This window comes from Typopeltis vanoorti, chromosome 17, assembly GCF_054136105.1.
Source record: "Typopeltis vanoorti isolate ZY-2024b chromosome 17, IOZ_Tvanoo_1.0, whole genome shotgun sequence".
NCBI classification, from domain to species: Eukaryota; Metazoa; Arthropoda; class Arachnida; order Uropygi; family Thelyphonidae; genus Typopeltis; species Typopeltis vanoorti.
Window position 1 is genome coordinate 56,719,132 of NC_143565.1, and position 12,484 is coordinate 56,731,615.

General features: G+C 35.1%; 1 protein-coding gene across 4 annotated transcripts in view; it reads right to left on the reverse strand.

Annotated features, from left to right (window-relative positions):
• Positions 1-366: 366 nt before the first annotated feature.
• The window catches only part of LOC150097413 (uncharacterized protein C19orf47 homolog), a 172,004-nt gene continuing 159,886 nt past the window's right edge, over positions 367-12,484 (reverse strand). For all 4 annotated transcript variants that reach the window (XM_090407372.1, XM_090407370.1, XM_090407369.1 and 1 more), the window contains one exon: positions 367-649. In XM_090407372.1, coding sequence (XP_090263498.1) covers positions 417-649 — 233 coding nt within the window. In that variant the 3' untranslated portion in view covers positions 367-416. The remainder of the gene's footprint in view (positions 650-12,484) is intronic.

Consider the following 12,484-nt stretch of genomic DNA (forward strand, 5'->3'; position numbering starts at 1 on the left):
TTATATTTGATCCATGAGTTTGACAGTACACAAAAGAGAAGTTAATATCTATTTTTTATTTTTTTGTTAGTTTAACTAGCAAAATCATTGGGTTTTTTGTTTTTACTATCTATTAAATAATACCGCAACATGATAGAAAATCAAGAGATTAATCAATGTGATATAAACTAAAATAAAGTTGACATACAATTAGTTATAAAATAATTAAATTTATTTGAAATAGATTTCAAAATATTTATACAGTTCATATCCTGCCATCCAATGAAAGACAGCACAGGGGGGGGGGACAGAACTATGAGTTTTGAAATATCTGTATCTGTATAACTATCGTGTTTGCAATAAATGTGATTTAAAAAAATTCATATACAAGTCAATAAATATGTTTATGTAAGTGTATAGGTATACACAACTTCACATTAATTTATAGTTTTTGCTGGACCTAGTCTATCAAAAACAGTGTTTTTGACCAGAGTACTTCTTCCAGCAATTCTAGCAGCAGCCTTGGCTTTGGCTACAATATTACTGGCAGTCAGCCTTAGCAAGGAGGTTCCTGTTCCCTTTTTATGATTGGAAGAACTGGTAGCAGGAGCAGTAATAATTTTATGGCCAAGTCTAGTTTTCACACTTTCTCTCACTGGCTTTCCAGATTCTGGAAATAAAACAAATTATAAGAAGCATTATTACAAAGAAACACAGGAATATGTATGTCATATTTATTATTAATATTTTTTTGGATAATGTTACTTATTTTATCTTATCAAGAATAATATTTGCAATAGAGGTAGCCCTCAGTTTACATCTCAGTTCCGTTCCTGAAAAAACAGGCATAAACTGAATCGGCTTAAAACGAATGGTGTAAAACATACCTCCCAATTTTAATGGGAGGTATGAAGTTATGTTCCACAGTCAAAAAATATGTACATGAGTATGTGTAACATTATTATATTTAAAGCTTTGATAATACACACATATATATTTGTTAAAATAAAATTATTAATAACAAAAACAAAACAAAATTATATACAAAAAATATGAAACTTCAAAAAGATATTACATATTTCTATGTTGAAGTTCCTGGTTTCGGATCACCTGCATTTTTTTTAAAAAAAAAGTATCTAGTGTTAACTGCCTAGATTTTCTTTTTCTTTCTTTAAGGAGTTCAGTGTAAGGTCGAATAGATGATTACACTCCTTTTCATGTTTGCACTCCGTTCCCAATCGTGGTCCATTTCGCAGAGTTCATCAGTCAATGTCTCTATGCTTGCAAGGATACGCTGTAAATCGGCCATTTTCATATCTCTCAGAGGACCTTCTTCATTTTCTTTCTCCTCCTTTGGATGTTGACTTAATTGTTTGGCTAATTCTTTTAAGTCTTCATTGCTTAATGAAGCTTATCATGGCTCTCTAAGACTTCTGTCACATCTTCAGCTGTAATATCGTACAATCCGACCTCTCACACAAGCTTGGTAACATCTTCAATAACATTCTCCTCTTGCTGTAATTCCTCGAAGTCGTGCATAAATGCTGGAAGAAGTTTTCACCATGCTCCTTTTAAACACTTTGCTGACACGTTGTTCCAAGCTGCCTCGATGCCCCTCAATATATCGAATGACCACCAATAGTCTTTAATAGTTTTTCCTGAAGTGTCCAAGACTCTTACCATTTCCATAAATGTTATACGGAGGTAACAGGCTTTGAAGATTGATATAATCCCCTGATCCATCGGTTGCAAAAGCGATGTTGTATTTGGGGGCATGTAAATAACCTTGACATCCAATGGTGTTCTTACTTCAGCAAGGTTTTGAGGATGTCCAGGAGCATTATCCAAGAGAAGCAATGCCTTGGCTGGCAAATCATTTTCTTTACAGAAGCGAAGCACGGTAGGACAAAAATAATTTGTGTACTAATCTATAAAAATGTCTTGAGTAACCCAAGCTTTTATGTTCCATTTTCAACAAACTGGCAGCATGGCTTTTAGACCTTTGAAGGCGCGTGGTGTCTGTGAATGGTACACCAACATTGGTTTAAGCTTCAAAGTTCCTGAGACATTTGCACCCAACAGAAGCATAAGTCTATCTTTTGCAGCTTTAAAACCTGGAGCGGAATGTTCTTCACAGGAAATGAAGGTGCGTGATGGCAATTTTTTTCCAGTAGAGCCCAGCCTCATCAACATTAAAAATGAGATCAGGAGGATAACTTCCTTGTTCTACACAGTCTTGAAATTCTTCAGGAAAAGCAGCCGCTGCTGCAACATCTGCACTTGCTGCCTCACCAAATAATTTGACACTTACTTCGAGACTTAAATCTCATGAACCAACCTTTGCTTCCTAAAAATGTTTCTTCGCCTCCATCTGTCTTTTTAAGATCCTCAAAAATTGTTTTTGCTTTCTCAGTTATAACAGCCTGCGTCAGAGGAATGTTTTTCTGATTCAAGTCATCCACCCATAATGATAATAATTTTTCCATTTTTTCATGAAGTTTACCCTTGCTATAACATACATGTTTTGCATTTAGTGCTGCCGTAGATTGTTGCGCAGACTATTTTATTCTATCTGCATTTTTCATAATTGTAGTAACAGTCGATGGAGGTAAGTTCATACTTCTACAGACATTAGCACGTGTCTGCCCATCTTCCGTTCTTCGAATCACCTCCTTCTTTTCAAGTGTGATTGATTTCCGTGCCTTCTTAACACCAAGTTCTGCTAATTTTTCTGCACTTCTATTATCAGACATGGTATGTAATTACGTAATTTATCAATTTAAATAGGTATGTACGTAAAAAAAATTAAATAGAACAATTAGGTAGATTCAACATTAAAACTAGGTTTGATACATATACGTCGTAGTAGCTCGGTAAACACTCAAACACTTAGAGTGCCTGTGTCATTTCTCACTCAACCACACTACAGTAAGAAAGCATGCGTAGGCAACCGGCGTAAACTGAGGGCTGCCTGTATACGATATGATTATATAAGGATTTATGCTCTCCTGTCTTTATATACAGATATCCCTTGATTAACGCAGTTAATTAATCCCTCAACGTTACCGCATATATCAAAATCGTGTTAATCAAATCTAATAATCAATGGCAAAAATTACAATTTGTCCATGATCAATTACTGTATTAATAATTCGTTTTATGTGGTACTCTTTTAGGAAAGATAAAAAATGAATGCAAAATAAATGTTTAATAAATGCTTGTACCTACATTATTTACTGCAATTTTTTTATCAAAAGAAGTTATCAAGAGTCGTTTGAGCAGTTTTAGTTTTTTTTTCTTATCGCCATAAATTCTATAACATAAATAACAAGCAAAATGACTCTCCATACTTCGTCAAACAAGCAATAAAACATAAAGAAAAAAATGCTGCAAATATAATACATGATGGTACAAATTAAATGGATATTGAATCCAACATTTTTTCAAAGCCGAATAGAGAAACTACTAGAATTTCATGCCAAATATATAGAAACTAAAAGTTTCGGCAGATGCAAGCATAAATAACCTTTGTAGTAAAGGTGGAGTAAGCTCCAGATCACTTTCCTTAGTATTTTCCATAAATGTAAAGCACATCTTCTAGAGGACATGTATGATAAATAAGTCTTTGGCTCTCTATTGTAATACATGATGGTTTTTTTATTTTCAATTACAATCTAAAAATTATTGAACAAAGAATAAAAAAAAAAAAAAAAAAAAACTAAACCATACTATACTAACATTGGAGGTCGCGGTATCTCTCAGATACAGTTTACTGTCAAATATCACAAACCTTTACATAACATGTGTTAAACCAAACTGACAGCAAAAAACAGTGCGGAATATCACTTGTAACATGTGAATGCACAGCTACTCATGACCTCCAAGCTATACAATGAATTGTGTAAGAATATTTATATTAAACATTTTGCTTGTATCTGTCAGATCAGCTGCGTGCTCCTCAGGGTTAAAGGCGCGTTAATAGAAACTCTTGCCGCATATATCAAGGGATTGCAGCTATTAATTTCGCCGTGATAATCAAATCCGCGTTAAGCAAAACCGTGCTAAGCAACCTGTATATGATCACACACTTCATAGATATTTTCATATTTTTTTTCTCTCAATATTTAGAAATTGTGAAAATATAATGTACTAAATAGAATGTTACTGTAAAAGTGCATATATGTTGAGCTGTAAGTAGGGATTATGCCAGATTAGCGATGATGAAACACCAACCAAAGGTCACAAGGTCAACCGGTGTTGACCGAATGGGCAGCAATGACGTCACTGCTAAAAGCTAATCCCGAAAAGACATTATATAGAGAACAAAGAGCAAGGTTTTGCATTAAAGGAGATTGTGGTATCTTCGTTGAGGCTCTTCTCCCGTTGTGGGCTTTCTTCTTGTCGAGCGCTGTTAGATCTTCATCTCCAGATCGCAGCAGGCCATTTCTCTCGTTGATGACTCTTGAGTCTTCGTCTCCAGATAGAGAGCAGTTACGCACAAGCCTCGTGGTAACTATGGCTGATTCCATATCGAAATTTCTGATGGAGGAAAAGTTCTATAAGTGATGTCTGTGATGTCCAAGCAGCAAGAAAGTTAACCAGAAAGAAGAAGCTACTATCTTGAGGAAGCATGCTGTAATTTGTTTGGACTCTTTATTCATGGTAAAAATGTAAGTAGGCACTAATTTTGTATTTGTTAAGGAAGTGTATCTCGGAATTGTGAACGTGTTTAGAAGAAATTGATTGTAAACAGGCACTAACTAAGTCAAAAGTTTTTTTTTTGTGGGAAGATTGTTTGTTAACTTGTATATTTAAATAATGAATGTGTGCTTAGTTATAATATGGGAACAGTGCTATTATGAAATTGTATATAGTTAGGCAATTGTTAAGTCTGTCTTTAAGAGAAGCATTTTGTTAACTTGTTTATACAGTGAGCGAGTATTTGCATGGTTTATGTCTAACGAGGTAACCCAGTAATTGTGTGCATTGTGAGCTTTATTATATAAATTGCATTCCTCTGTTTGTAAAAAGGTTGAGTGTGATAATTGCACAATGTCTCATGTATATTGTACTTGTCAAGTTGAAAATAAATGTTTTTGTTTTATAACTATCTGACAGGTTCGAGTCTTAGTTTCCAGAGAGAGAAAGTCTCTATCTGGAGACTAAGACCAAAAAATGCAAACCTGCAGGCATAATAAGGTACGAATAGTCATGACTTGCATACAGAGAATTTGGATATAGTTAGTGATTAATTCCTGTTTTTCCTCACCCTAACTTTCAAACAATATTTACTCAAATTAGATGCCGTAGTCGAAAATAAAATAAATTTTCTAATTGATTTGTTTGAGAATGGGGAACTGCATATCTTAAATAAACTTACAACACAAAGCTTGTTTAATAGCAGGGGGGGGGGGGTAGAAATTGGTCACAGTAGAATTAACTTTGAGAAGTGTATGTTAAAGCAAATGATAGTCTCATCATAGTGAAGTTGAACAAAGTAAAGTTAAGAAAGGTCAAGTTGAGACAAAGTAAATAATTAATGTAAATTTTACAAAGGTGCAGCCGACATTTATTTAATTAATGATATTTTACACTATATTAACTAGTCACTGGCTTGCAGAACTGTTTTACTGCTGTGCTCTTGAATGAAGGGAAGGGCTGGATCATATACAGTATATTTGGCATGTCCTTGAAGGGTATTACCCATATGATGTATGAAGAGAGGGGAGGGAGAAACTAGAGATCTTGCTCTGAAGACCAAACATGATAGTAAGCCACTTCAGGCTTCTAATTAAGTGAAAACTCAGTGAAAACACTGCAAAGTGATAGTGTTTACACTGGGTGATGAAAAAACATTTATCACCAAGTGATCTAGTTGGCATTTTGTCCAACTAGGGAAATCGGATATTTGAAGAATTTGAATAAGTTATGTAATAAAAACCTTCTGAGAGTGAATGCATTTTCCTGATTATTCTGGAGTTGAATCCTTTTTAGGTTTTTTTCCCCTGTGTTTGAAAATATCATACAAAAGGAGAAAATTACTAGCCTAATTACCCGTGCTTTTATCATTTTTAAATAAATTAAGGGGATATTAAATCCCACATTGTTTTAAAATCGAATAAGAAACTCAAAGATTGAAATCAGAGAGTTTCATGCCGAATATAGTAAACTATAAAGTATCGGCGATTACTAGTGTGAGCTAATGCAAGTAGTCCTAGTACGTAGTACAATCTCGGGCAACTCGCAGCAAAGGTGGTAAAGTTTTGATTGCTATTCTTGGTATTTTCTGTAATGTAAAAACACATTTCCAAGGAAATATATGCTGTTATTACATTATGGTGGGAGTTCATTACCGAGACCGGTTTCAGCCTTTATTGAGGCTTCATCAGTGAGTAGCTATACCAAATTAATACCAAAGGGTATAGCAAAAAGAACTTATATACTCTGCTATATGAGTTGTCAAAAAGGTGCACCCATTAAGTTACTTAAATATAAAGAGCCAATAGGCTTCATTTCGGCAATGCTTTATAGTTTACTATATTTGGCATGAAACTCTCTGATTCCAATCTTTGAGTTTCTTATTCGGTTTTAAAACAATGTGGGATTTAATATCCCCTTAATTTAAATAATGTTTATATCGCCGAAATGAAGCCTATTGGCTCTTTATATTTAAGGAGAAATCCATTATTTTAAAATTTTAAACTAGAGAGAAACTATTTGCTACAAATTCAGATTCCCATTAATGTAACACTCTGCCAGCAACACCATTCACATTACCTAACCCTACACATGGCAAAAATGAAGCTGAATCCACTGTCATTTGCACGTGAAGCCAGTCTTTTTAATTTGACTTGAAGGGATTCTGTATAAACTATGTTCCTCATCACCCACTGAACTCAATATCATCATCCAAGACCAACATTAATATAAAAATTAAATAGTAATGGCCCAACAAAGAACCTCATGATGCACCACTCAGTTAGTCTCCTTCTTCCAGTACCTTTATACATCACTTTCTGTAACTGTCATTCAACCACTCCACTACTTACATCAGAAGTTTTTCGAGTTTTGTATAACAACCACTCATGTGGAATCCTGTCAAATGATGTGGTAAGATTCATAAGGATCATGGTATATGCTTTTCCCTCATTCAACTCTATCATTACTCTACTGCAAAATGTGAGCAGATTTCTAAAGAAAACTTATTTTTAATGAAACCCATTCTGTCCTCTATCAAGAAACTTGGTGAGCCATTTCCTGCTCATTAGGAATCATTCATGTTCTGAGACTCAATCTGAACACCCACATCAAGGGCAATGCCTCTTACACTCTCTCTTACACATTTCTTCCGCAAGTGCTGATATCTTCTAGTTTAAATGCTGTATTCAAATAAAGCTCTTGCAATAGCTTTAACATCTGTAACTCACTCATTTTTTATTTCTTCACCCAGTTCCCTTTCAGAGAGCTAAGAATGTATATCTTACTAAAGTGAACACTGTAACTCTCAGCTATTTCTAGCGCACATAACAATTTTCTACTATTCACATTTACTGAGGTTATCCTTTCATGTGATTCTTTCTTTTACTTCTTACATAGTGATAAAATTCTCTCAGATATCCCTTAGCCTATTTTCACAATCTCAACTCTTGCTTTTCACTCCCTCTACAACTCTTTCACATCTTCTCCCATACCATACTTATCTTGTTTGAAATCATTTTGGTCTTTGAAAATTTCAGTTTCTTTTATATCATCTACTCCTTATGTGTCAGGCCAAACAGACTGACACAGAACAATTAATCCTATCAACAAGATGATAAGTCTGTTAAATGCATGCACTCTGCTGGTTTGTCTATTTTTAAGGATGAAACACAAATTTCTGCTGCTTCTATATGAGACTAGCTAGCTAACTCACCATAAGTTGAAAAGCCCTTTAGATAATTTATATGTTGTATGAATTCCACTGTGATATAGATACTAGAAGTCTTTAGGAAAAGATGAATTTCAATTTCTAGTGCGAGATCAATAATTTTCTTTTTTTGGGCTTCTATATGCCAAGAAGAAAAAAATATATATAATGTTTATAGTCTTCAGAGTAGGATTCCTGGCTTACCTAATTCATAGACATTCATAGTTTCAGACCTTTTTTTTTTTTAAACCAATGCTCGAAGTAGAAAAAGAAATCAAAACCCCAAAATGTGTAAAGGCAGCTGAAGTAGATGATATTTAACTAAAAATGCTCAAATATATATATAAGGGGTGCTTAAGCGTCAAAGCTGTATAAATGAGAGGAGACCTCCACATAGCCTTTAAAGGAATGTGGAGAACCGACCAGGGCTTCTGACCTAATGTCCAATCCTCACCTTCTCGTGGTGCACCCTGTTGGGTATCTACTTGGATACTGAACAAACGAGGATGGGCTGGCAATTTGGGATTTAGCCGACCAAATTGTATTCTGATTGGTTAAACCAAAATAAAAAATGATGGTACAACATGACAAAATTTCATGCCAGCTGGGGTGTTGCCCGGTTAAACAAGGCCCCCGTTGTTTTCGCCAGGGAACCAGGGCGAACAGCGAAAAGTCAGCTACTGGAACAAATCTGAAAACAAACCCCAACTCAACATCACCAGAGTTAAAGATTTAGTACTATCGACGTAAGAAGCTTGAATAGCAAAGAAATGGAGCTAGCTGAGGAATTAGATAAGTACCAGATCGACATAATAGGGTGACTGAAACAAAAAAGACCAAAACTGGTGAGATCTTTCTGAGCAATAAATACAAAATGTTATATTCAGGCAATGACAATCAAGGAAAAGGAGTAGCCATAGTATTCAACACAAAATACGAGGCTAATCTTCTTGAATGGCAGTCAGTCTCAAGTAGAGTAATGTGGGCAAATATGAGAATGGGGAACTGGACAATGAGACTTATTTGTGCCTATGGTCCCACAGAAGGTTCTACTACTGGAGGAATTTTTTGAGGCTTTAGAAAAAGCAACTGACACAATGAAAAAGGAAAAGTTGGTCCTTGTTGGGGATCTAAATAGCAGAGTAGGAAATGATTGTGAGACATACAAAAATATTTTGGGAAAATTTGGAGAAAAGAGCAAAGCTAATGGCACATATCTGTTGGATTTCTGCTCAGAACATGGACTGGTTATTACTAACACCATGTTCCAACATAAAAATGTGCACAAATTCACATGGAGAGAAGAGGCTAGGAATAAGAAAAGTCTCAATGACTATGTTACTGTTGATAGTGATGTTTTCTCCCTGGTGCAGAACACCAGAGTGTACAGAGGATTTGAAATTGGAAGTGATGACTATTTAGTCTTGAGCAGGATAAAACTGAATTTCATATTGAAAAGAATAACATGTAAGAAAGTTTTAAAGCAAATAAAAGTTGAGCAACTCTCAGATGTGAACTGTAGACTAAAATACACAAAGCTTATTGAAGAAAAAATGAAAGACTTTGAGAACAGGAACCAAACCTTGGAGATTCAGAGGAAAGCCTTGAAGAAAATCCTTATTGATTGATTCAGCCAGAGAGGCATGTAGGGAGGTAGTCTGCAAGGATAGTTCCTGGCAAATAAGTCAGCTTGTGCTCTTAGAGTATACAGAGACAAATGCAAGAAAGCTAAACATTGTGTAAAACTAGCTAAACAAAAGTCATGGGAGGACTTTGGCAAGAATATAGAAAATAAATATCAAGAAGGTGGCAAAATATTCTGGAGGTTGTTGAAGAAGCTTAGGAATGGAGGAAAGAGTGCTGTAAAAGGAGTTAGAGATGATAAAGGTGACATGAAAACGGGAGAAAAAGATATCCTTGAATTATGGAGTAATTACTTTGAAAAACTGCTAAATGAATCAAGCAGTGATGACAGCACAGTGCTAAAAAACACTGACCAGGCATGCAGTCAGGAATACATATCCATACTTTAAGTAGAAAAAGCCATCAAAGGCTTGAAATGTGGAAAGGCAGCAGGAGTAGATGATATTCGACCAGAAATACTTAAGTATGGTGGTATAAGAGTCTTACAGTGGCTGCACTGCATAGGTCAGAAAGCCTGAACAGAGGGACGAATTCCTGATGATTGGAGTAGAGCTCTCATAGTACCCATATATAAAAAATGAAATAAAACTCAATGTGAGAATTACAGAGGTATTTCCCTACTGAGTGTTCCTGGCAAGATCTATGCAAGTATACTTGAGAAACTGTTCAGAAGAATTGTGGAAGAAAAGCTTGGTGAAGAACAAGCTGGATTCAGACCAAATAGAGGCTGTCAGGATCAGATCTTCACTTTACGACAAATAGTTCAGAAAGCATGGGAACATAACAAAGATCTGTATTTAAGTTTTGTCGATTTGGAAAAGGCATATGACAAGGTGCCGAGAGAAGCTATTCAATACGCTGCAGTTATATGGTGTCAATGGCGCGTTATATCAAGCAATACTTAGTCTTTATTTGAGTTGTAAGTCAGAAGTTAGAATTGAAGGAAGTACAGGAAGATGGTTTAATGTTAAATCTGGTGTGAGACAAGGATGTACATTATCCCCTCTGTTATTCATTATCTATATGGATCACATTATGAAGGAAAGTGGTATTAAGCATGATATCAAAATTTGAGATGTTAATGTCAGCTCTTTGCTTTATGCAGATGTGTTATACTTCTAAATAAATCTGCTACAAGTCTGCAAGATTCTCTGACTAAATTGAATAGCTGTTGTAATAGATATAGTATGAAGGTCAGCAATAAAAAGACAAAGACAATGAAAACAGGCAGAATCATTGAAAATGTCAACTGTGTTGTGAACAGAGAACCTGTGGAACAAATAAAACATTTCAGCTACTTATGCACGATTTTTAGTGAAGATGGTAAATTGAATATAGAAATAGACAACAGAATCAATAAAGCTGGTGTAGTAGGAAGTCAATTGAATAAATTCATATGGAATAAGAGAGAAATTAGTCAAAACACTAAATTAGCTTTATACAAGACAGTGTTCAAACCAGTTTTAACTTTCGATCTGAGAGCTGGGTCAGAAGTAAAACACTTGACCAAAGACTAGAGACTGCAGACATGAGAGTCCTGAGAAAGATTAGAGGTATAAACAGATGGCATCAATGGCAATATCATATTAAAAAAAAGGAGGATATTAGGAAAGAACTTGACATTGTCAGCATACAGAATGCGTTAGCAGAGCTAATCTCAGGTGGTATGGTCACTTAAACAGAATGGGCAAGGAAAGATTAGCAAAACAAGTGTTCTCTGCCAGGTTGGCAGGAAAATGACTCAGAGGAAGACCAAGATATAGTTGGATTGATACGGTACAAAGTGCCTTAGACGATAGAAATATAAGATCTGATAATGTTGGAGTCTTGACAAGTAACAGACTGATTTGGAGGAAAATGGTATATAGGAAATTAATAATGATGTAATTTTTTCATGTAGTATTATCATATCCTGTACACCCCTTGAGGGTACATGGCAGAAATTTGATGATGATGATGATGATGCCCAAATATGGAGGTGAGAAGTTTTACAGCAGCTACACTGCATAATTCAGCCTGGTCAGGGGGTTGAATTACAGATAATTAGAGCAGACCTCCCATAGTACATACCTATAAAAAGGGAAATAAAACTGAATGTGAGAATTACAAAGTAATTTCACCCTCTGTTTCTGTTAAGATTTGTGCAAGTATAATTGAGAAACGGATTGTGGAAGAAAAGCTTGGAGAAGAACAAGCTAGATGCAGGCCAAATAGAGGTTTGTCGGGAACAGATTTTCACTTTAAGACAAATAGTTGAGAAATAATGGGAATATAACAAAGATCTGTATTTAAGTTTTGTAGATCTGGAAAGGGCGCCAGGAGAGAAGCTATGCAATACACTACAGCAGTGCTTCCCAAACTTCTGAATGTCAGAGACCCTTTTGCAAAAATTAAAATATTTCAAGGCCCCCCTCGAAAAAAAATTGTAACAGAGAGATATATTATTATAATATTTATTGTATTTATATTCACTACAAAACATACACAGCGAATATTGCAAAAATCAAATGCATATATTACATTTTTTGCCTCTTACCGTTTGGTTCTGAAGATGATGCGGGCTGTTCTGGTAAAATATGAAATAATGTCCTTTTTTTTTTGAGTCTGTTTCTGCTTCTTCTGATTGTTCGCTGGATTTTTTTGAAATTTTTTTATCAGCCACTTATCCATCTCAGGGTTAAATTTTTTAACGTAGAATAGATCAAATAATATCACCACTTACCGATACTGGTACACCACAGACTGATAACATGAAATTAGTGAATATTACCTGAATAAGGGAATCCCGGGACCAGGAACATTTTTCTCTTTTGTGACTTTTCTCCCTTCACGGTAATTAAGCCTAACGTGAAACAGACAGCAAAAGCAGGTTATTAAAACGTGCATATGATTGGAAATTGGATTGGAATATGATTTGAAATTGGAAGCGATCACTATTTAGTCTTGAGCAGGATA